Below are 26,740 nucleotides of genomic sequence, written 5' to 3' on the forward strand. Positions count from 1 at the left end.
TGCCAGATCCAGGGTGGGCAACACATGGGGATGTCAGAACAGGATTCTTCCAGGGATATCCATGGCTTGAGCTCATGGTGTACAAAAGGTAAAGGACAATTGAGGGCCCAAAAATTTGTAGGAACTTGGAATTTCAATATAAATGCCATATTTGTATTTTTGTGGGTAAACAATATTTTGATTACCGTAGTTTAAATAGGCAACCAAAATTATGTTGCTTTTCAAAAATGTAGAACATTCCTCTCGGTTTGTAAGGTTTATTTTAGGAGATAAAATGAAGGTGAATTCCATTTTATGATCCATCTTTTTAGAAATAAATTGTAATTTTTTTGTAATGTAGTTTACTGTATTATTCTACTGTATATAGTGGCATGTTTTTTCTTGTTTGTTTTTTTATTGCATTTAATGTATGTAGCGTCTGATAAATAGCTTGGAGTTTGTCATTAGATGTTCCCTTTCTTTATGTCTCTGTAATTCAGTTCCAGGCTGAGACTTGTGCAGTAATGACACGCTCTGGTACATCGCAGGAAGAACTCCGAATAGTGGAAGGGGGACAGGGCCAGAACCCAGACAGTGGCCCAAGTGCTGATGAGGTTAACAATAACACTTGTGCACGTAAGTGTAATGTGTGTGTTTTGTAAGCACTGCACAAAGATATTAAAGATTTATTGCCACTAATGCTTTTTGTAGTAGTCAGAAAGCAGCTGAAAATAAAGGGAACCTGTCACCGTTGAAGCATAGGAGCTGCTGCTGCCAAATTGTTTTTAAAGTTGCAAGCCCTAGGGGTGTTATCATTATCATTCCATTACTACTTAAAGAGTACCTGTCACGGTTTGTGCAAGGATCTGACCATTCAGTTTTAAACGTTATTAAATGTTCAGGCTTACCTAGTTAGAACTTTTATTTCCCCTCTTATTTAACTTAACTTACTCTGACTGGGGATGTGTTGCTGCTCTGCTAACTGCCTGACCAGTGCTGATAACATGCTGTTTGTGCATAACCAAATCACATGAAAGAGCCTTGTAGGTAGAAGGAATGTAAACTGCTAGAGATCTATGTGTTTGATACTTTAACACCTATGTAGAACCTGGATTATAGTGTGTGTGTTATCATCATGCAGTTGACAGGGCAGAACTATTGCACCTCAGGCAGGGGTGGACTGACCATTGAGGCACTCGGGCACTGCCCGAGGGCCCCATGCCACTAGGGGGCCCCATCAGGGTTGCCAGGCTCAGTAAAACCAGGCACAGTATGTAAAAATCTGTGTTTTTTTTACATCTGTCCCTGATATGTGCAAAACCGACATGCTTTTCATGTGAAAATCCCGAGATTTTAGCTGCCCAGCCTCTGTACTGCCTCCTGGCTTGGTGGCCATCTCTAAGCCCGGGGGCCCCATAATCTTCTATTGCCCGGGGGCCCCATGAGTTGTCAGTCCGCCCCTGACCTCAGGAGACCTCTCACTTCTGACTCTCAGCTCCAAAGGTAATTCTTAGACAGGATGTGAAGTTAAACGATGGGGTAAATAACCAATAAGTAACCAAATTATGATTAAATTTTTTTTTTTTTTTTAAAAGACTGTAAAACATTTTTTTTTAATAATAAAATAAATAATTTTCAAAAATGTAAACACAAACGTATACGCAAGTCCCACGCGCATTTGTAAATGGTGATCGCACCAAACATGTGAGGTATTGCCTCGAACGTTGGAGCGATAGCAATCATTCTAGCTCCAGACCTCTTGTGTAACTCTAAACTGGTGAACTGTAAAGGCTTTTAAAGCGTCAATTTTAAAGTGTGACATGTTGGGTATCTTTTTACTTAGTGTTTAATAAAAAATTGGTATCATTTAGTGTTTGTGTGCAAAATTTTTTTTTTATTAAAGTGTATTTTTTACAAACAAATTGCATTTGAAATACCATTGCGCAAATACAGTGCGAAATACAAATTTGCAACATCCACCATTTTATTCTCTAGTGTCTCTGGTAAATATAAATAAAATAAAATATATAATGTTTGGTGGGTTCTAAGTAATTTTCTAGCAAAAAAATACATATTTTTACATGTAGGAGAGATATGTCAGAATTGGCATGGGTGTGAACTGGTTAAAAGCCTTAACAAGTTACTAAAGTTAACCATGAATTATGGCCCTAGAATTATTGCTCTCACACCAATGGTAATACCTTTCTTGTGTGAAGCAATTTATGCAAAAATGTGCATGTGTTATTTTTTTTTTTGCACTGGTGCTTGCCTAGCATTGCAACAGCGATCAGTGCATCAACGAGCAACGATCAGACATCTGCAGACCCTTCCTCCAGCTCAGGTCTATACTGAGGTATAGACCTTCAGTTACAAAGCTGGAAGAAATATCAACGGACCATTGAGAACTTCGAGTCTCTCTGCTGCATGGCAGATTGGACTTGTCATTTTTTCTTTCAAAGGTTTCTGTGAATGAATTATGCAGCTGTATGCACAAAGTCATATACACCGCCGTGCTAAATTCAAACATGACAGGAACTAGCGGTGAGAAAATTCTATAAATGGAGAGTTGGTTTGAGGGTGGAGGCTGCGGGCTGTGATCATGTTACCAGTTACACCCTAAATATGGGTTAACACTAAACATGTTCAGTAAAATGAACCTAACTAGCTATCTTTCTAGCCTTCTCTTACGCAATGACAAAAAAGTGTTTGATTGCTGTTGTGTCCCTGTAAGAAATATTTCTTCTCACTGTTCATTCCTATGTTTCTTGTTTGCATACCAGGAATACAGTATATATGTGTAGCGCCCTGCTCCTGTTGACCAGGTGCTATTATTCAAATTTAGTGGGATATCTGAAATTATTTCAGATTTGTGTTTTATGGCTAAATTGGCCTTTGCTCCAGCTTTGACTGAGTTGGGTGTATTTCCCACGGGTACCAGCAGGTGTCGTTGTCCCCTCTGGTTCCGTGTTGGAAGTTACAGCTAGTCAGAGTGTATTGGGTGCTCTTTCCCAGAACCAACCTAGTGGGAGTTTCTTTACCGCTGGGCATGCTGGGAGAGGGTACTTATAGGGGTTGTAAAGGTAAATGTTTTTTCACCTTATAATCCTATGCATTAAGGTGAAAAAAGATCCGACGGTAACGCCCCCCTCCCCCGAACCCCCGTTTTACTTACCTCACCCCTCGAAAAGTCCCGCGCGCGTCCTCGTGATCCTCTTCTGTTCACAGCCTGGCCGTTGATTGGCCAGGCTGGATGGATTGATAGCAGCGCAGCTATTGGCTGGCACTGCTGTCAATCACATCCAATGACGCGGCGTGCAAGGGGTGGGGGTCGAGTGATACAGTCGGCGGCTATGCCCGCCGCTGTATCACGGGAGCGCACCCGCAAAAGCTTTCCACCATGCTTGCTCGCTCGCATGAAGGTGGGAAGCTTTTGCGAGGAGGAGCCGAGACAGCCGCCAAGGCACCCCAGAAGACATGATTCGGGGACACTCTGTGCAAAACGAGCTGCACAGTGGAGGTAAGTATAACATGTTTGTTATTTAAACAAAAAAAACATTTTTGCCTTTAGTGTTCCTTTAAGGTCAGCTTGACCTGGGGAATGTGACAGTTCCCCTTCTGCCTCGGGGCCAGCTGGCCCAAGGCATTGCAACTGGAGGTAGGCCCAGAAGCTATCTGGGGCCTACTGGCTTAGGGGTGATCCTATGCTGTCTATCCTGTGGGAAGAAGCTGATCAACTGAAAGAACCGGGGGAGGACTCATCTTGGAGAGGACACAGCTGGAAGCTGGTATCTCGAGAGGAGCCTGGTACCTCAGTGGGAGGACGCATCCTGACCTATCTGCTTCACAGTATTGCTGGGTCAGCTTAAAGGGACTTTTTCATACTGTGCAACTGAGTTTACTGAGGAAGATTCTGATTATTGGATCCTGTGGCAGAGAATTGTTCAGCAACTATTGTTACTATAAGGTCTGTGGCAGAGGCTTTGACTTTTTGACTGTTCGTGCATCATTCCGGCTGCCAGGTCTGTGGCAGAGGCATGTCCAAGTGATCAAGATCCACCGACAGTGAGTGCACCTGTCTCAGGGATCTCAAGGTTTCATTGATCTACAGAAAGGTACCTGAACTTTCCCTCTCCCTCCATTCCCCTTGTTCCGTCAACTTTGTGGTTGAATAAAAAGCCTTTGGAAAAGACTCAGTGACTGGCAACCGTGTTTTTGAAATGTGATTAACCCTAGATTCTGAGCCAACACGGAGAACAGTGGGGTAGCGGCAGACCAAAACTAACCAGCAGCTCCTGCGGGAGTAGTGCTACATATGCATAGCAGGAATACCTAATCGGTGCACTTTTTTTCTTTTTCAGCCTCTCAGCAAGCCGCTCTACTTGACAGCCCGATTAAGGCTTCTCTGGACCTGTGTGATGGAGGTGGACATCCCCTGAAACTGGGCAGCATCTTCACCTTTAGAGTGACTGTTCTGCAGGCCTCGAGCATCCCTCCAGAATATGCGGACATATTCTGCCAGTTCAAGTTAGTGACTCTATGTCATGAATACATCATATCATAACAAATAGTCCTGCTTGCAATGTAGTCTGCCTCTCAGCAGTACAGACATCATCATCAGGGCCGTTAGAAAGGAATTTGGGGGCCCCAAGCAAAAAGATGGGTGACATTTTCAAGTTAAGAAGCGTGGGGGGGAGGGTGCTACTCAATCGTTTTAAGTTGAGGAGTGGGGGCGGGGGCTGACGAAAACATTTGTTTTCAAGTTGGAATACACTAAGGATATCTTACAATCTCTAGCCTGCATACAACATAGTGTGATATATTGCAATGTGCAGTGTGTATATATGGAAATCTATCCCCTCCCCCAGTGATCATAGGATACTCTCATACTTTGTATTATTTTCTAGTAAAGTGAAGTTTGTAGATCCATTTACCGGAGTGTGGTCAGTGTCTCCTCTGTGTGTCATGATGAGGGGCGGGTGAGGATGATGGGTGGATGGGGTTGGGGTCTTCTCATTACTACAATGTGTTTTGGCTTCTCATGCACTGATTGCACATAGACAGCCAGCTGTGTATAATAAAGTCCTCCTGGCGCTCAGCCTTAGTTGGCTTCTCTCCTCTACTCAGCAGCACTTTAGTGGAGGAAGAAGTATGAACGTGTATGGGCAGCACTCCTCTCCATACCATCCAGGATACCTCTATCCCCCCCCCGCACAAGACACTCTACAATGATAACTTCGAACATGTGTCCTCCACAGAGCCTCTACCAGCCTCACAAGCCTGAATTCCACACGCCGCCATATGTTGGCGTCCACACGGCAGGAGATTCAGTTTGCTGTTCCCGGCCGGACTGAAAGGAAGTGAGCACTCAGTGTGTGCACTTCCTGTCAGTCCAGCCCGGAACAGGAAACTGAATCTCCTGTACCACGCGGTTACGGTACCAGGCTGGCCAGACTGCAGGAGGAAGCGGCGGCACATCAAGGGCCCGCCCTGCTGGGGCCCCAGGCCAGCTCGGGGCCCCAAGTAGTTGTTTGGTTTGCCTCTGTTGTTCTGACGGGCTTGCTCATTATAATTACATATTTTATGTTTTTCGATCTATTATGGTACATGCAAGCATTTATTATTATCTATTGATAAAATATGTCAGTTAAATGTCATATATTTATGCTTAATTGCCACCTCTAGATTTAGGTATACTTACTGGCCACATAAAGTTGATAAAATTATCCCTTACATCGTTAAGGGGCACAATTCTTTCCTGATGATTGGGTAGGTGTGTGATTTTTACTAAGAATGGACAAAAATCCTCAGCTGCAATGTACATTTTACTTTTCAGTTTCATCCATCGTCATGATGAGGCGTTTTCTACGGAGCCTTTGAAAAACACGGGCCGCGGACCTCCACTGGGCTTCTACCATGTTCAAAATGTGAGACACTCATGAGCAGATCTGTGATTGTATATGCCTTACTAAAACTGATTAAGGAGATTGAAATATTGTTCCTTCTTGCTGAAGGATTGTAATATACAGTGCACAAAACTCCCTTTTTAGTACCTATGTCTCTAGTAAGACTTGCGTGCAAGCACAGACAGTTCACTACACTATTTACACTCCATCAGTGAGATCTGTACCCCAACACACATCTCACTTCCCAGTATCCCTTAATGACCAATCTCCTGCACTTCTCTGTATCAATATCACCTGTTAGATCCGCAGAATATTGCACACAGCTCCACATTATTCATTTCACCTGTGATCTGCATTCCAACAAACTCATCGCAGGATATTTTGGAGCTGTACCCGATCAAGATGACCCACAAGTTGCTGTAGTGCTGGTAAACTTGCAGGCTGCTGCAAAGTTGTAAAGTCTCTTTAAGTATACAAATACAGTGCATCCAGAAAGTATTCACAGCGCTTCACTTTTTCCACATTTTGTTATGTTATAGCCTTATTCCAAAATGGATTAAATTCTAAATTTTCCCTCAAAGTTCTACAAACAATACCCCATAATCTTTGCAAATTTATTAAAAGTAAAGAACAAAAAAATCACATGTACATAAGTATTCACAGCCTTTGCTCAATACTTTTGGAAGTACCTTTGGCACCAACTACAGCCTCAAGTCTTTTTGAATATGATGCTACCAGCATGGCACACCTATATTTCCCCCATTCTTCTTTGCAGGATCTCTGAAGCTCCATCAGGTTTTATGGGGAGCGTCGGTGCACAGCCATTTTCAGATCAGTCTAGAGATATTCAATCGCTTTCAAGTCTGGGCTCTGGCTGGGCCACTGAAAGAAATTCACAGAGTTGTCCCATAGCCACTCCTTTGTTATCTTGGCTGTGTGCTTAGGGTCATTGTCCTGCTGAAAGACGAACCTTCGCCCCAGTCTGAGGTCCAGAGCGCTCTTGAGCAGGTTTTCATCAAGGATGTCTCTGTATATGGCTGCATTCACCTTTCCCTCAATCCTGACTAGTCTCCCAGTTCCTTCTGCTGGATAACATCACTGCAGCATAATGCTGCCACCACCATGCTTCACTGTAGGAATGGTATTGGCCAGGTGATGAGCAGTGCCTGGTTTCTTCCAGACATGATGCTTGCCATTAAGGCCAAAAAATTCAATCTTTGTTTCATCAGACCATAGAATTTTGTTTCTCATGGTCTGAGAGTTCATCAGGTGTCTTTTGGCAAACTTCAGGCGTGCTGTCATGTGCCTTTTACTGAGGAGTGGCTTCTGTCTGGCCTGATTGGTGGAGTGCTGCAGAGATGGTTGTTTCCTGTGGAAGGTTCTCCTCTCTCCACGGAGAAACTTTGGAACTCTTTCATAGTGACCATCAGGTTCTTGGTCACCTCCCTGACTAAGACCCTTCTCTCCTGATTGCTCAGTTTGGCTGGGCGACCCACTCTAGGAAAAGTCCTGGTGGTTCCAAACCTCTTACATTTATGGATGATGAAGGCCACTGTTTTCTCTGGGACCCTCAATGCTGCAGAAATGTATTTGTACCCTTCCCCAGATCTGTGCCTCGATACAATCCTGTCTCTGAGGTCTACAGACAATTCCTTGGTCTTCATGGCTTGGTTTGTGCTTTACATGCACTGATAACTGTGGGACCTTATATAGACAGGTGTGTGCCTTTCCAAATCACGCCAAATTAACTGAATTTACCACAATCAAGTTGTAGAAACAGCTCAAGTATGATCAGTATAAACAGGATGCACCTGAGTTCAGTTTTGAGTGTCATGACAAAGGCTGTGAATACTTATATACATGTAATTTTTTTTTTTTTTTTTTTTTTTTACATTGTCATTATGGGGTATTGTTTTTAGAATTTTGAGGAAAATAATGAATTTTATCTTTTTTGGAATAAGGGTGTAACATAACAAAATGTGGAGCGCTGTGAATACTTTCTGGATGCACTGTAGTTCTTAATTCTATCTTTGTGGACTTGTTTACTTCTACCTATTGTTTATGTGTGTATTATGTGTGTATTATATTTGGAGGCACTTTGTCTGATACTTCAATGTGTTCTCTTATTTTCCCTTTGGTAGATTGCTGTGGAAGTGACGCAATCCTTTGTGGAATATGTGAAGACGCAGCCAATAGTCTTTGAAGTATTTGGGCATTATCAACAGCACCCATTCCCTCCCCTCTGCAAAGATGTGTTAAGGTAATTGATCCATAGTGCTGCATTGTAAAGACAACACTAGACAGTCAACGGCAGGGTCTGTTTATCCACAGTGTATTATAATTAATGGAAGAGCATGCTATATGCTGAGTTTATTAACATAAAAGGCAGCTATTATTTGACATAAAATAATGTATTTGCTACGTGACTTGTTTTCTACTCTTCTTAGCTTCCTCTGCTAGAAATTACATTCGTTTTAACAATTGGTGTTCTTTCTAGCTTAATGGATTCAGCCTAATATGACAAATTAGGAAATAGAATAACAGTTCAGAGAAAGTTTATAAAGTAGTGAATGCAACTTTCACCAAACATCCATTGTAGGTGAGTCAATCACTGTCATTTAAAACCAGGGCTTTTTTTCAGGGGGAACTTGAGGGAACTCAGTTCCACCACCTCTGGCTCAGACCCTTTGGTGCCTGCTCACTACAATCACTTGTAAACATAGAAGTCTGGTTTCTGAGTTTATAAGTGACAGCTCTGCACTCTGTGTGTAACCCCCCTGAACTCTGCACTCTGTATGTAATGCAATCCTGGTACTTAATGCCCCTTTATGACCCTCCTACTGTTTGTGAAATCTGAACGGGATTGTGGTTGAGTTCCTGCACCTATTTTCTGAGAAAAAAAGCTCTGCTTAAAACACATTCACCACTAAAGACACACCAGCAGTGAATGTTTGGAGAATGTCATATTTACTGCTTTAGAAATATGGCCCTTAATAAAAAATTAAAACATGAGAAATTTCACAATTACCAAAGGACACCTGTACTGAAAGAAACATGGTGGTTGCTATTGCAAAAAAAAAGTACCAGTTGCCTGGCTGTACCTTGCTTTAATACTTTCTATACACTGAACCAAAATAAGCATGCAGCCTAGAAAGTCAGGCCAATGCCTCAGAAAATATTAAAGCCATTAGATGAGCATGACAGCCAGACAATTAGCATTTTATAAAACAGAGGTTCAGAATGCCAGCCATTCCTTCAGTACACGTTTTTCATGATATCTTTGGGAAATAACTATTTTATGATAACTGTGCATCATTGCAGAGAATGAAATACCACCTGCAACTTATCAAAAACTCTTTCATTCACAGTCCCTTGCGCTCCTCCAGACGCCTCCTCCCTCGAGTCATGCCATTGTCCAAACCAGGTAACACACATATTTACCCATCTTACCAGATTGCAAGTCTATGATATGTTTTCTGTTTCTGTGTTCATTATAAAAAAAAAACATATTTCAAAGCTAGTAAAGGAAAGATACAAAAGATGGAAATACCTTGCGCCAAATTAAATAAGTAGTGAGAAATTAATAGGAGCTTCTCCCCGAAGTAGTGTAAAGAAACTACCCTGTATAAAATAGTAAATTGTGGGGGGCGCTAATGATATTAAACCAATTTGTTCTTCAAGTGTGAACCTAATAAAATCTTATACAACAATTACTTGTGTGCTTTGTTGTATTACCGTAAGTGTTTTAATGGAAATTCGTGTCAGTAAATGTTTATATTTTTATAATTATTTTTCCCTAATCCTTGGGTACCGAGATTGTCCACAATATTTTTGGTGTTGTGGCACAGCGTTTTGGAGTAGCCCCCAAAAACCTTCTCCCTCTTTCCACTGACAAATTAAAGGATGATGGTACCCACCCCTATTTTTCTAACTATTCAATTGAGGCAATACCCCTTAATCAATTTGTTGGTGAAGAAGTGTATAATAGATGGGGTTAGTTTCAACCAATCCAGCCACCACCTTGAATTAAAGTGCAAAGCACAGATCTTTAATTCAAGGTGGTGGCTGGAGTGGTTTAAACTAACCCCATCTATTTTACACTTCATCAGCAACAAATTGGTTTATTATCATTAGCGCACCCACAATTTATTATTTTATAAAAGGGAAGATACAGTCAAAGATTTAGAAGCAAAAAATCGTAGAAAAAAAAAATCCTCCGCAATGATCCGATTCTGCAGACGGAAGAAAACCCTATTTTTCCTTCTGTCTGTGGATCGGGTCGGATGAACACGGACATACGGTTCGTGTTCATCCGATCCCCCCATAGGGGAGAGCGGAGAAAAGACAGGGCGGTCCCTGCACAGTGTGCGGGTACCACCCTGTCATCCGCCGGCTCAGCGGGGATCAACGGAGCGATCCCCGCTGAGCATACGGACCGGATCATTACTGATCCGCCCCGTGTGAAAGGGGCCTAAATGTTCCTTTACAAATAATATACAATAGTTGCTGAATATTTTTACTGTGATACAGCAGCCAGAAAGAATGATTGGCAAGAACTACAGCCATTTCTTTTATCCATGATCCATCTTTTTCTCCATGTACATTTTGTAAAATGATTGCAGTATAAAACCAGACATTTTGAAGTTAATATGTATTTCCTAATTATGTTTTAACAAATCATTTCTATTTTTTTTTTGTTTCTTTTCTACTGTGTATCACCTTTTACTTCTTCTTTTCTGTTTACTGACATTTTCTATTTACTGATCTCACAAATCTCTGATTTAATCTCTGATTTACACTTGACTATTGGCTCCCTTCTATGTTACCCTAATGGGTACCATTCCTAGGCATGCACACTCCATTCCTTCCCCCAGCACTACATTCTACTTTTCATATGCTGAGTTCACTGGTTCCTGTGCTGTCTGCAGATGAGGAGCATATAGGTAGCTCTCTTTTAAACACCCTAAGGGGACAACCACAACAAGAGCTTGCGCTATTAAGGATGACTGGTGCTGTATTGAAGGCCCAGAGACATGGTGCGTGTGGAGCCCTATAAGGTCATTTACTCACTTTGGTCTTACTGTGATAGTGTGTGTGCGCTGCATCTTTCCCTCATTTACTCTATACTGTGTAAACTGTGCATGCGCTGCATACAGTGCCTCTTGATTTTTTTCAGTGCTCTTGAAACAAGACCAAGCTAGGTATGGTGACTGTGCTTAAATACTTAACAGAAACTGTGTTAGAAAACATGGGGAATTAGTTAAGTGGTCCTTTATTTTTCATATCCAGCTTACAAATGCCAAGAATAAGTCCCTTACGTTTCAACAAAAATCTAGAAAACTAGAGGTTTATTTATTATTTTAAGATAAAGGAGAGAGCTGTGCAGATCATTCCTATATACCCCTGTAGAACAGCTGGTTTATAGCACAAATACCATATAGTCTAAAATCACATAGGTTACATGCAGAAGTTTTAGCATCTGTGAAGTAGGGCTTGGGGAAAACAAAACCTGAAGGTATCAATAACACAGTGGGTAAGTTCAGGGCCGCCATCAGGAATTTATGGGCCCCCTGGAGCAGGAAACGGGGGGGAGTTGAGAAGCGGGGGGGTGAGAAGCGGGGGGGAGTGTTGCAAGTTGAGAAGCAGGGGGGGCTCTGCGAATCGAGAAGCTGGGGGGGGCTGCTGCCGCAAATTAAGATCAGGGGCTTTGGGGGTTCAAAAAAAAAGGGGGGATGCCATCCGTGCCCCTGGGGACCGCCGGTCCCCTTAGAGGTCGGGGGGGGGGGGCTTTGGGTGCTGACGAAAAAATAATAATAATAATAATAACAAAAAAAGGGGTGGATGCCATCTGGGCCCCTGGGGACCACCGGGCCCCTTACAGCTGTACTGCCTCTACCCCCCTGATGGTGGCCCTGGGTAAGTTAGACTGGGATGAAACATGTGGATACATGAAAGTCTTCACCCTTTTTTGGTAAAGAAATATGTCATGGGTCTCACTCAATTAACTATATTGGGGCAGAGTTTGCAGATTTTCTTTGGTAGTGCTCTGCTGAAGGAATTTCTGGCAAATGGTATGTTAATTTATGCTGTACCTACATCCTGAAAATGAGTCTATTGGAAAAAAACTTTGGGGCAAATAGATTTATCTTGGTACCACCAAGGACATTACAACATATGAAAAGTTAATACCATATAATATTTATTACAAACATCATCTTAAAGCGGTAGTAAACTGCAAAAAAAAAAACCCAAAAAATAAAAACCTGCAAGACAATAGCATACTAGCACATTATGAAATACTTACCTTAGAACGAAGCTCCCGCAGTGCACCCGGTCACCCCTGAGAGAGCTGTCATGTTCCCTCTGCATTTCTTTTGGGTTCATGGGCTCCAGTGCTCCAGTGCTGTAAGTGACCGGAGCCGCAATGGCGTCTCTCCTGGGAGTTCTCCATTCTTGCAGTCCTCCATGATCCGCTGGACCTTCAGAGCGCATGCGCCGCTGACATCAGCGGTTGCATGCAGGGTGAATATCTTTTAGGCCTCGTACACACGACCGAACATGTTTGCTGAAACTGGTCCGCGGACCAGTTTCCGCGGACATGTTCGGTCGTCTGTACGGCCGACCGGACCGGATTCCCGGCCGAGCGGACAGGTTTCCAGCGGACAAATGTTTCTTAGCATGCTAAGAAACATGTCCGCTGGAAGCCTGTCCGTCGGACATGTTCGGTCGTCTGTATGACTCACCGGACATGTCTGCTCGGCCGAAAGCCCTCGCATGCGTCAAAGTGATTCGACGCATGCGTGGAAGCATTGACCTTCCAGGGTCGCGCACGTCACCGTGTCATCGGCGCGGCCACGTCACCACGTATCCTGTCCGCGGGGAATTTGGTCTGATGGTGTGTACAGCCATCAGACCAAATGATCCCAGCGGACATGTCCGATGAAAACGGTCCGCGGACCGTTTTCATCGGACAGGTCCCGTCGTGTGTACGAGGCCTTAAGGCTTCATGTACACTGCTGCTGGTAGACGGATGTTCAGGTGCAGTTGGGTGTTTTTTTTCAGCTGCCCCTGAACTCTCCTCTATGTTATCTTATCAGTACATGTACACAGGTTCATTTATAGTAGTTTCTAGGCAGTTGAGTTTAGAAGCATTTTTTGGAAAGCAAAAAAATGCATTCAGGACGGATGTTCAGAGGCATTTCAGATGCCAAACACCTGTAACAGCTTGTAAACACATGTAAACACAGTAACTCGCATTTAGCTGCATTTCGTTTACAGGCGTTTTTCATTTTTGACTATTTTAAAAAACGCTTCTAAACGCGGCTAAACACGGCATGGAAAGGCAGCAAAACTCACGTTTTTAAACGATGGATACTATCTGTCAAGTTAAATAGTTCAAGAGAGGTTGAAAAACGTCCCATGTACAATAAACCTTAACCGTGCAATTATTCATTTTACCTACAGGTAAACCTTATTATAGGCTTACCTGTAGGTAAAAATTAACAAGTGGGGTATAAAAGCACCTTAAAGAAAAACATGATTAACAAAGCTTCCTTCGTTTTTTTGGCTGCATAGAACTCCAGTAGCGATGCCAACTCGCATCAAAATTACATTAATGTATAATGGAAACAGATATATAGTCAGCCAGTCTTGACACGTTTCGCAGAATTACTGCTTCTTCAGGAATATTTAAGGGATTGCAACAAAATCAAAATAAACATAAAATAATACAAATTTCATATAATAAATAAAAAAGCAACGAGTGACACATTGGTAAATATAACATACAATTGCTGGAGGTCATAGCAAGCCAGAACTTACTCCGATGTCCTAAATGGAATCAGGAAAGCCAAAGACCCACAGAAGGCACAAAGCCAATTCTCACCTGGCGAGCATTGGAAGAAAATTAGAAGCTGTATGATACCTACATGTGCATACATGTGTAAATATTAGTCTTATAAAGGTTCTATGTAGCAAAGCATACATATCCCAACAAAGAACAAGTGGAGAAAAACAACCATACATATGTACCACGCCAAATATATTTCCAGACCCGAAAGAGGAACAGGTGGACACTAACAGGCTCCAGATGATAAACCCATGAGTGTCGGCAATCCAATTAAACAATATACCAAAAAAACAACCAGACTAGTATATCAAATCCTTTCAAAGATTGGCATATAGATGCCAGACAATTACAGCTGTGTCTATGGATATAAATAACAGAGAAGAAAAAAGTGGTACTATTGCTGATAGCACATCATAACAAACCATTATTAGAGAACTCTAATCTTACCTGTTCAAACAGAGTATGTTGGGGAATTGACACAATAGATGATTAAATAGAATGGGCAATAGCCCATACCTTGTTGGTACCAAGAAAAATCATTTTGCCCCAAATCTATTTCCAATATGTACCTTGGCGTATAAAAGTCTATAGCCTCATACACACGATTGGATTTTCTGCGGACAAAGCGTAGGACTTTTGTCCGAAGGGCGTTGGCCAGGAACTTGTATTGCATACAATCGGCAAATAATTGTTGGCCAACAAAAATGAAACGACATGGTTTTTGTGCTCTTTAGCCACATTCTGCTAATGTTGTGTTATGGTGAGCATTGCTTCTGAACATGTGTGTTTGTACTTTTGAGATTTGTCTGACATACTTGTATACACACGATCGGATAATCCATCAACACACATTTGTTGGCAGACAATTTTAAAGCATGCAATCTCACATTTGTTGGTGGAAAATCCGACAACAATTGTCCGATGGAGCATACAAACGGCCTGATTTTCCGACAACAGCCTGTCATTACACAATTCCCGTTGGATAATGTGATCGTGTGTACAAGGCTTAAGTCTGACCTAAATCCTGCCATTTACTCAGATGTCATCCTAGCATAATAGGCAATGCTTCAACCGTACAGAGATTTCTTTTAATGTTTCGACATGTTATCAAAATAAAATAGTAGGGGTGGCACTGGTTCAGACTTTGGTCTATGAAGCACAGGTCTGCTCTGTCTGTGGACACCACATCACATCTAGTTTTTCTTTTCCAGATAGGAAAGTGTTCTTCTGTCGAGTTTATTGTGATTGACTAATTTAATAAGCCAAAGAACAGTGTGTAAAGTGCAGTAACCAAAATAAATGATTTAATGTTTTGTTATACTGACTTGTATAAACTGAAATCTGATTAAATATTAGGGGCTACTGCATTTTATATCTCACTGCTGCTCTTTGTGCTTTTTCACAGAATAAGCTTTTATTTTCTGCTCGAGATTCAGATTGTAATATAAAGTGACATGCATGAGTCACTGACCTGTCACTTGTAATAGTGTGTATTATTACCATAATCAGTTTTATATGAATACCTACACTTTCTTTAGGAACAAATGCCTAGTGTCGTGCCTACAGGCATTTGTTTTTTTGGCAAGTTTTGCATTTATATGCAGGTTTATGTGAATTCAAAACCCTCTAGAAGCAGGTAAAGTGCTAGTAGGTGGGTGTCTACTTCCTTGTAGAAGTGATATACGGGTAAAATGCAGGTCAGAAGGAGGTCAGCTGCAACTGACAATTAATTCTGGATGATCTCAGAAGCGTCTCAAACTGATGCCAAGCTGATGCCGTTGGTACAATCCCAAAAGCCTGTCTATACAGGCCTTAAAGTGGAGGTTCACCCAAAAAATAAATTTTTAACATTATAATCAGCCGAGTTGTCCTAATGACAATCGGCTGTTTTTTTTTGTTATTCGTACATACCGACTTTCACCGCTGCTTCCGGGTATGTCTTGTGCGGGACTGGGCGTTCCTATCTGAGTGACAGGCTTCCGACCGTCGCATACTACGCATCACGAGTTGCCGAAAAAAGCAAAACGTCGGTGCGCAGGCGCCGCATAGAGCCGCACCGACGTTCGGCTTCTTTCGGCAACCCGTGACGCGCTGTATGCGACGGTCAGAAGCCTGTCAATCAGATAGGAACGCCCAGTCCCGAAGACGACATACCCGGAAGCGGCGGTGAAAGTCGGTATGTACGAAAAAAACAGCCGATTGTCGTTAGGACAACTCGGCTGAATGTAATGTTAAAAAATTTTTTTTGGGTGAACTCCCGCTTTAAAGTCCCATAGCAGAGGTATCCTGAGCTTTTTTAATAGGAGAAACTCACAGATCAGGACAGATTTTTAAAACAGTTTATTTTATAATTCTTCTTCTTGGTCATCATTAAAGGTATTTCCATTACTTTTCCCAGTCAATTTGATTTATCGCCTAATTACCTGTGTGAAATGTTTGCTTCTCTTTAATTATAATTTCTCTCTTTTCAGTTCCTGCCACTAAGTTAGCCAGGCAGCGCGTTCCCAGTACTGGTCAGTGCCACTGCAAGTATGATCTGATGTCATACTTCCAAATCTGTGAGCTGGAGGCAAATGGAGAGTGAGTTCTTTTATTTACCTTGTGTATGGCTAAAAATGTACAATGAAAGCTAAAAACAGGTATTTTTCATTTCCAGTGATTGAATGCATGCAATTATATGTTTCTTAAAACATATGTAATGCTACCCTGCTGGAGCCACTTAATAATTTGGCTTCTCTGTTCTGCTCCATCAACAACCTCAGCCTCAGCCTCAGCCAACTTCTGGAGCACCTGGTTAAATTAAAGTTACTGAAAGCACTTATAAAAACACAAGTACGGATATCTTTAACATAGCTGTGAATTAGTACCAGTAAATAGACACAAGACCATATAGTGGTAAATAAATTGAATGCATTGGTATGGGTTTAGAATAAATGGTGGTTTGAGGATTAATGAACACACAGAAAGCAGGTTCAGACACAGTCCACTAGAAAAAAATCACTATGCCAGGGTAATTTAGAATGCATTTCTGTTCCACTAGACTGGGATTATTTCATAAATCATCAAGGTCAGCATCAGCAATGAACAATGCATATAAGCATTAACTGCAATGTGAATAATAATACTAAAACTAGAGTGCACTCTAGGAGAATGGCTAGGATATGGTGCAATGTCCCCTGAGAGGTTACTCTTAGCCTAAGCAAGGGTATGAAGATCTCTGTGTAGCACCTGTAAAGGGACAGTCTTTAGTACTAACTCTTCAGCTTGCTAGAGTTGGGGCTCCGTTGTACTGTTGGTGTACATGCAAATAATCCCAGTCAAGCCTGCAGGCGGCACTGTATGGTCAGTTTTTAAAGAGCTTAGTCTTTCTGGCAGCAGATAGTAGTCCACTTTTTGCTCTGCACCCAGATGACTGGCTATCGGCATCCACAAACTCAGTACTCAAGAACCCCGCTCAGGTCGCAGATATGCAGCGGTGATGGTGCACGCTGGACAGTGATGTGCACCCTCAGATCTCCCTCATGGTGAGAAGAAGCTGTGTTCTGCTTGAGAAAATGCAGCTCCTTCTCTACACCCTGGCAATCTCCCTCTGGGAAATTAAGTTTAAAAGCTCTTGATTGTCAACCACAGCTATTTCAGCAGAGAGCAGCTGTAGCCAGTGCTTTCCTTCACACTCCATTCCTGGCTACACATATGCAAAAAAATGTCAGATGGTGCAAGATGAGGTGGATTACAGACAACAGTGGCTCATGAATATGAATAAAATTGTCATTAATACGAAAGTGGTTTAAAAAGTTGATGGCTGATGAATAAAAATAGAAATGGTCCTTATCTCAAAAGGGTTATATAACACAAAAGTTCATGAATAAGTCCATAAGCTCTTAGCGGCAGCAATCCCAAAAAGCAATAGCGAGCTCTGAAAATGGTACACAAGAAAGACAAGGATGAGACAAATTGGCGCATCCTTGTCTTTTCTGGCTACACATATGCCCACAACATATTTTTTTTTTCTCTTGGTATATTCATGTTTTATAATAGCTGTACAAACTATTATTTTCATTCAAGTTTTATATGATATATATAATAGTAAGTAGAACTCAAACCAAATAATTTTATTGTGTTTAACCTTGCCGACCGCCGCACGACTGTATACGTCGGCAGAATGGCACGGCTGTGCAAATGGACGTATATATAGGTCCCCTATAAATTGCTGCCGTGTGGTTGCGCGCGCCGCCAGCAGCGCGCTCGCGACCCTGCCGGGAGTTCCGTGACTGTGCCGCGGGACCCGCGGACTCGATGTCCGCCAGTGTCCCACGATCGTGTCACAGAGCTGAAGAACAGGGAGATGTTAGTGTAAACACAACATCTCCCCGTTCTGCCTAGTGACATGTCACTGATTGAATATTCCTTCTCATCAGGTACAGCGGTCAGTGACGTGTCACGGCAAGCCATGCCCCCTAACAGTTAGAAGCAGTCCCTAGGTCACACTTAACGCACCTTCAGCACCCCCTACAGGTTAACCCCTTGACTGCCAGTGTAATTTTTACAGTAATCGGTGCATTTTTATAGCACTGTTCACTGTAAAAATGACAATGGTCCCAAAATGATGTCAAAAGTGTCCGATGTGTCCGCCATTTTGTCGCAGTCACGATAAAAATCGCTGATCGCCACCATTACTAGTAAAATAAATAGATATAAATAAAAATGCCATAAAACTACCCCCTATTTTGTAGACACTATAACTTTTGTGCAAACCAATCAATTAGCGCTTATTGCTATTTGTTTTAACAAAAATATGTAGAAGAATACGTATCGGCCTAAACTGAGAAAACATTTTTTTTATATATTTTTTGGTGATATTTATTATAGCAAAAAGTTAAAAATATATATATTTTTTTTTAATTGTCACTCTATTTTGGTTTATAGCGCAAAAAATCCAAACCACAGAGGTGATCAAATACCACCAAAAGAAAGCTCTATTTGTGGGCAAAAAGGAGCGTCAATTTTGTTTGGAAACCACGTCGCACGACCGCGCAATTGTCAGTTAAAGCGACGCAGTGCCAAATCGCAAAAAGTGGCCTGGTCTTTGACCAGCAAAATGATCCGGGGATTAAGTGGTTAATAGAGTATGGATGGGTGCTGTAATCTTTTATATATCTAATGGGGACATTTTTCTTTAGTGGTGTCAACAGGACAAAAAGCACAGGAAAGGCTTTGAGCAGGGATGCCAATGGCAATAAAAGCACTTCTATAAGTAGCGTGAGGAAGGGTTGAATCCTCTGTCAGATTTTTTATCTGTCTGTGTGCCCATTGATGATAAATTCTTAATTTTCTCTTGTGTCACCAGGACAAGCAATGTGAAGAGGTTACAGACATCAATAAACATGACAGATGTTTTAACCCTTCTCCTCTAGAAATAAAAAAAAGGTTTTGGCTGGGGCTCTAGGTTTCCAGCATGGCAGAAAAATTCATGCTGCACCCGTCCAGTGCTTTAGATTAAAACTCTATCATTCTCTCTTGCAGCTATATACCTGTAGCTGTAGATCATGGTGTTGGCTTACCATGTCATGGCACATTCCTTCTGCATCAGGTAATGTGACGATCTTTATTTTTATATCTTAAATGTGTAACCTTTGTTTCATATCCTTTTGATGCAACTGTTGTCTAATGCAGGGAATCCAAAGACGCATTTCAGTGACACTTGTGCATGAAGCTGGAGCAGAACTAAAATGGCTGGAGGTGCGAGAATTGGTAGTAGGTGGGTATCCACTTCCTTATAGTAATGATATACTCCTGGGGACAAATAATGATACGAGGGCTGTCTAGGTTATGGAAATCCCAATTACTCTTAGGTGCTGGGGGCTGGCCTGAATTATTGTTGGTGTGACACATCAATATTATACCTGCAGATATTTTACTGCCCCCTAGGTTCCAGTATAGCATTCTAAGCTGTATGAGATTTTTTATTGTGAAACATTTATCTACAATTTAGTACGTTTCCTATTTAGTAAACATTGAATTACACTATTTTCTCCTCCTATACACCTTACACAATCTAACAATTAAACCTCAATTCCAAGAGAATTTGAAAAGAATTGCACAGCCAATCAGGCTCTACTGCAAACAATGAACATTCTGGCAGTTGAAGGTAGCATAGGAATGACATCATCAATGTGCTGCTGCTTCTTTATTGCACAATCAACAGGCTTCGGTGTGTTCTTGGTGAAGCTATAGTGTTGCTGAAGATTGGGGATCTCACTTTGCCATATAGCAGGGGTGTTTGGATTCCAAGACTGGGTGTACAGGAATACAAATCGTTTGTAAATGTTTTCTTGTATATGTTTTAGATCAGTGTTTTTCAATCTTTTTTCAACCAAAGCACCCTTTAAAATCTGGCAGAATCTTCAGGCACAGTCACCAAAAATGTAGAAAAAATTTAATTGTTTTTCATTTTATTGGACATCCCCTCCTGACACTTTTAAAAGCGTTCCAGTGGCTCATGACCCACGTGGAACGCTTTCATGAGAAAGCCAGCCTCCGGCTGTAAAAAACAATACAGAGGTTATGATAATAATCCTGGTAAACCATTTCAAAGGCACAACATATATACTGTATATATATATATATATATATATATATATATATATATATATATATATATATATAGTTACATAGTTACATAGTTACATAGTTAGTCAGGTTGAAAAAAGACACAAGTCCATCCAGTTCAACCACAAAAAAATAAACAAACAAAATAAAAAACACAATACAATCCCATACACCCAACTCCATACCCACAGTTGATCCAGAGGAAGGCAAAAAACCCCAGCAGAGCATGATCCAATTTGCTACAGCAGGGGAAAAAATTCCTTCCTGATCCCCCGAGAGGCAATCGGATTTACCCTGGATCAACTATACCTACAAATCTTAGTACTCAGTTATTTTATGTACATTTAGGAAAGAATCCAGGCCTTTCTTAAAGCAATCTACTGAGCTGGCCAGAACCACCTCTGGAGGGAGTCTGTTCCACATTTTCACAGCTCTTACTGTGAAAAAACCTTTCCGTATTTGGAGGTGAAATCTCTTTTCCTCTAGACGTAAAGAGTGCCCCCTTGTCCTCAGTGTTGACCGTAAAGTGAATAACTCAACACCAAGTACACTGTATGGACCTCTTATATATTTGTACATGTTGATCATATCCCCCCTAATTCTCCTCTTCTCAAGAGTGAATAGATTTAGTTCTTCTAATCTTTCCTCATAGCTGAGCTCCTCCATGCCTCTTATCAGTTTGGTTGCTCTTCTCTGCACTTTCTCCAGTTCTCCAATATCCTTTTTGAGAACTGGTGCCCAAAACTGAACTGCATATTCCAGATGAGGTCTTACTAATGATTTGTACAGGGGCAAAATTATATCTCTGTCTCTGGAGTCCATACCTCTCTTAATACAAGAAAGGACTTTGCTCGCTTTGGAAACCGCAGCTTGGCATTGCATGCCATTATTGAGCTTATGATCAACTAAAACCCCCAGATCCTTCTCCACTACAGATCCCCCCAGTTGTACTCCCCCTAGTATGTATGATGCATGCATATTCTTAGCCCCCAAGTGCATAACTTTACATTTATCAACATTAAACCTCATCTGCCACTCAGTCGCCCAATTAGACAGAGCATTGAGGTCGGCTTGTAAATTGGAGACATCCTGCAAGGACGTTATTCCACTGCATAGCTTGGTGTCATCTGCAAAGACAGAAATGTTACTTTTGATCTCAGACCCAATATCATTTATAAATATATTGAAAAGTAAGGGTCCCAGCACTGAACCTTGGGGTACACCACTGATAACATTGGACCATTCAGAGTAAGAATCATTAACCACGACTCTCTGAATTCTGGCTTTCAGCCAATTTTCTATCCATTTACAAACTGATATATCCAATCCTGTAGACCTTACCTTACACATGAGCCGTGTGTGCGGAACTGTATCGAACGCTTTTGCAAAATCCAAATATATCACGTCCACAGCCACGCCTCTGTCCAGGGTTTTACTTACCTCTTCATAAAAGGAAATCAGGTTTGTCTGACAACTTCTGTCTTTCATGAATCCATGTTGTCTGCTGCTTAAATAGTTTTTTTCCTGCAAGAACTCATCCATGTGGTCTTTTATTAAACGTTCCAGTATCTTCCCAACTATAGAAGTTAGACTAACAGGTCTATAGTTACTTGGTAAAGACTTTGTTCCCTTTTTAAATATAGGCACCACATTGGCTCTACGCCAATCCAGTGGTACTATTCCTGTCATTAATGAGTCCCTAAATATTAGATACAGTGGCTTTGAAATGACAGAGCTCAACTCACCTAGGATCCGTGGGTGGATGCCATCTGGTCCAGGTGCTTTATCCACCTTTATTCTGTCTAAATATTTCTGGACCATATCACTTTTGAGCCATTGTGGATTTGGGGCTGTGTCACTCCCACCCCCATTTTGGACATGAGCTCCCCCATGCTCCATTGTATACACAGAGCTGAAGAAAGCATTTAATAAATTTGCCTTCTCTTTGTCCCCAGTCACCCACTCTAGATTATTTTGTAAGGGGCCTACATGCTCAGACTTCACCTTTTTACTATTAATATATTTAAAGAATTTTTTGGGGTTTGTCCTACTATCTTTTGCAATCTGTCGTTCATTTTGAATTTTTGCATCCTTGATTTCCTTTTTACATATCCTGTTATATTCTTTGTAACATTTAAACAACACTAGTGTTCCTTCATTTTTATATTTTTTAAAAGCTACTTTCTTATTGTTTATAGCTTTTTTAACTTTGCCCGTGAGCCACATAGGTTTTATTTTTAGCCTTTTAAACTTATTGCCCATGGGAACATACTTTGCAGTGAGGTTCCACACAGTCTTTTTGAAAAATTCCCATTTCTGTTCTGTGTTCATCTGTGTCAATAGTCCCTCCCAGTCCAAGTCCTGGAGAGCAGCCCTCATCCTTGGAAAATTTGCTCTCTTAAAATTTAGTGTTTTAATATTTCCTGTATGTATTTCCTGCTTATAGTTAACATTAAATGAAATCATGTTATGATCACTGCTACCCAGGTGTTCCTTTATCTGAACATTAGTAATAAGCTCTGCATGGTTTGAGATTATCAGGTCCAACAGAGCATCATTCCTAGTTGGGGCCTCAATAAACTGCACCATAAAATTGTCCTGCAATAGGTTTTTAAATTTTTGTCCTTTAACTGTCCCAGAAGTGCCATTAATCCAGTCAATTTCTGGGTAGTTAAAATCCCCCATTATTATCACCGTCCCAGCCCTTGCAGCCCTTTCCATCTGTGCAAGGAGCTGAGTCTCCACCTCCTCATTAACATTGGGTGGTTTATAACAAACTCCAATGATTAATTTTGAACTACGCACATCTGTATGCAGTTCCACCCATAATGCTTCAGCCTCACCACACTCTCCATCAACCAGGTTCTCTTTCACGCTTGCTTTGAGGTCACTTCTCACATAGAGACAGACCCCTCCACCTTTCCTTTTTACCCTGTCTTTCCGAAAGAGAGCATAGCCAGGAATATTAATAGCCCAGTCATGTGAGGATTGAAGCCAAGTTTCAGCAATACCGATTACATCATAGCTCTCCTCATGCACCAGAGCTTCCAACGTATATATATATATATATATATACGTATTGCATACATAACACTTGTTACAATTGGGACACTTTCACATTGACTCACTGCAGTTAGGTTTCATTACAGGCATGGTGATTGCTTGATTGATTTTTTTTTTTATGTAATATAAATATACTTAAGTGTAGCACTACCCCCGTAGGAGCTGCTGGATTAGATTTGGGCCTTGCACGTTACATCAACATTCATTGTCTAGGGCAGAGATGGCGAACCTTGGCACCCCAGATGTTTTGGAACTATATATCCCATGATGCTCAACTACACTGTAGAGTGCCTGAGCATCGTGGGAAATGTCGTTCCAAAACATCTGGGGTGCCAATGTTCACCATCACTGGTCTAGGGCAAGAAAGTCTGTAAAGAACTCCAATGTCCACACAAGTTGTAAAACCCTTTAGGCTGTTAGGTTTTATTTTTCTCAAAACTTGCAGGAAAGTAGAAGGATGGAGGAGCAGGGCAAGGTACAGGCGCCTAGTACAGATCACTGAGGAAAACTTCCAAGTTCCAAAAAAGTCACTCACCACTTCCTCTCCAGTGGGTATTGCTCACCTGGATATGCCCCTCTCACCTGGCCTAGCAGCCGGAGTGAAGCACTAACAGTGATCAGTAACAGTCTCTGCCTCAGACTGGTTGCAAGCTTAAGTGAACGATTCCGGAATCCTCTGCCACAGGATTTGGTACCCGGATATCCAGCCTTACAGTATTAGAGCCTTTAAGCCAACCCGGCACACTATAAGGTTTTCGTAGACTACGGTGCATCCTCCAATAAGGTTACCAGGCCTCTCCCAAAGTACCAGCCTTCCGCTCCGTCCTTTCCGGGACAGGTCCTCCCCCGGTTTCCTCCATTGAGCGGTTTCCTCCCGCAGGACAGACAGCACAGGATCACCTTCAAAGCGTAGGCCCAAGTCAGGATGACTGGACCTACCTGGCAGGAATGTAGCCTCGGGCCAACATGGCCCCGAGACCAAAACTCATGCAGCACATACCTTGCACACGGAGGGCCACAAGGAGAAAGAAGGACCACAAAAATGGCGTCTGCCCCTTAAGTATCCTTCCCCAGCATGCCCAGCTTGGAGACAACTCCCACTGGGCTGTTCCCGGCAATACACCCTGACCTGCTTGAGTTCCAACATTGGCCTATGGTGGCAACGCCACCCATAGGCCAACAGAGGGAAATCCCGCCAAGCACAGCCAAAGCCGGAACAAAGGCTGATTTAGCCTTAATTAACAAAGTCTGAGCTAATTATCAGCTCAGACACCCAGTAAATTTAACATAGCGTCTGGTTATCAGGAGCAGGTCACTACATAAGTAATGTGGTTTATTATTGGTAATGGTAACTATACTTCTTTAATGGTAACTGCATTTCTTTTTTATTTTGTATACCGCTTGCACATTGCTCTGCTGCAGTTTGAACGCAGTGCAGGTATAGCACAGGATACCCACAGTTTTCATGTGCATTACCTGCGGTTTCTCATAAACTTCTATTACATCCTACATTTTTGGTGCATTTTCTGAAAGCACACCAAAAATGAGGGACATAATAGAAGTCTATGGGAAACCCACATGAAAACTGCGGGCATCCTGTGCTGTACCTGCGCTGCGGTCAAACTGCAGTGGAGCAATGTGCAAGCGATTTACAAAATAAAAATAAGTGAAGTTACTATTAAAGAAGTATAGTTACCACTACCAATAATAGGGCGCATTACTTATGTATATTTATATTACATAAATAAAAAACAAAAAACAATCAAGCAATCACCATGCCTGCAATGAAACCTATTACAAATACATGCTGGTAAATCACAGCTACAATTGCTGTACCTTACGGAGTTCAGAGGAGCTCATATGCAGCCACTGAAAAGCCTCCTCCCTGTTCTTCCTCCTCTCTTCACACTCTGCTTCACCTCATCTGGGGAAACGTGCACCAGCCAGCGATCCCAGACAGTGAAGCTAGGAGCCTTCACTTCGAAAGCTTGCACCGTCACATGCAGAGTCCCTCAAGGATCACCCCTGTCGCCCGTGCTCTTCAACATTTACCTCCGCCCACTCCTTAAAATCATCAGCAAACAGGACCTGCTCTACAACTCCTACGCTGATGACAATCAACTTTATTTTTGCATTACCAACAAAAAATACCAATATCACGGACTAGAAAAGTCCTGACATTGATAGATAATTGGATGACGGAGAGCTCCTCAATGGATCCAAAACAGAAGTTCTCTTTCTCCACGCAAACCGAAAGACAAATTCTAGAACGACATGGACAACCCCCCCATACTTGGACAAACCATCACCAAAAGCACTAAAGTCAAAACCTCTGAGTTATCTTTGACTTAGACATGACTATGGACGCACAAATAGGATCAGTAGTCAGCGGATCTCACTATCTTCTCCGCTTGCTGTGCAAACTCATCCCCTTAATCCCGGAAGAGGACACAGCAGTAGTAGTTGGAACACTCATCAACTCCAGACTCGACTACGCAAACTTCCTCTACCTAGGAATACTGAAATACCAGATTTCTCGTCTACAAGTCGTCCAGAACACTGCAGCCAGACTGGTAACGGGAAAAAAACCCTGGGAATCAATAACCCCGGTCCTGAGGACTCTCCATTGGCTAGCCATAAAGGATCGGGTTACATTCAAGACCCTCTGCCTCACCCATAAATGCACACAAGGAAATGCTCCTCAATACTTATGCGAGAAAATAAAACACTACACCCCTACAATCAACTAACCAAAACCTCCTCTGCATCCCCAATTCCCGCTTCAAATCTAAAGGAGAACGAAGATTCGCAGTCCAAGGACCACGGCTATGAAACGCTCCACCCACGGACATCCGCATAGAAGAAAACTATTGGTCCGACCCGCCCTTAGCAACCGATGACGTCATCGGTTGGCAAGACATGGTCAGGACACCCACACAGCTTCCCGAGTGCCTGTGGCAGCAAGAAATGAGATTTAGACAAGCTGTCAGCTGTAACAACAAGGCTTGACCGAATGGCCAACAGTAGTTTTATGGCAGATAGCTGCCATAGCTGCCTAAGCTGGGCTCATTTTGCCATGGCACATTTAGGGACACTTCATGGCACCCCAGGGCGCCGCAGTACACCGGTTGAGAAACACGGTTTGGGTTCCGTTTTAATATCATGTGTTAGCTTAGCTTTTACATGCACGTATTAAAACAAATTGACAGCATAACAAGAGAGAATATATCATGTGGTATAGATAGGTAAACAGACCTTTACCCCATTGATAAATACTTCACAGTTTTAAATTTCTACACTTTGTATATTGATGCTAAAGTGCTGTGGGCAGCACAGG

General features: G+C 42.0%; 1 protein-coding gene across 10 annotated transcripts in view; it reads left to right on the top strand.

Moving 5' to 3' along the window:
- The window catches only part of KIF1A (kinesin family member 1A), a 235,081-nt gene that overhangs the window by 174,843 nt on the left and 33,498 nt on the right, over positions 1–26,740 (top strand). For all 10 annotated transcript variants that reach the window (XM_040348932.1, XM_040348935.1, XM_040348926.1 and 7 more), the window contains 8 exons: positions 480–615; positions 4,338–4,503; positions 5,813–5,903; positions 8,024–8,142; positions 9,251–9,306; positions 16,203–16,311; positions 19,255–19,321; positions 19,405–19,489. In XM_040348932.1, coding sequence (XP_040204866.1) covers positions 480–615; positions 4,338–4,503; positions 5,813–5,903; positions 8,024–8,142; positions 9,251–9,306; positions 16,203–16,311; positions 19,255–19,321; positions 19,405–19,489 — 829 coding nt within the window. The remainder of the gene's footprint in view (positions 1–479; positions 616–4,337; positions 4,504–5,812; positions 5,904–8,023; positions 8,143–9,250; positions 9,307–16,202; positions 16,312–19,254; positions 19,322–19,404; positions 19,490–26,740) is intronic.

The sequence above is a fragment of the Rana temporaria genome, chromosome 4 (assembly GCF_905171775.1).
Source record: "Rana temporaria chromosome 4, aRanTem1.1, whole genome shotgun sequence".
Lineage (NCBI taxonomy): Eukaryota > Metazoa > Chordata > Amphibia > Anura > Ranidae > Rana > Rana temporaria.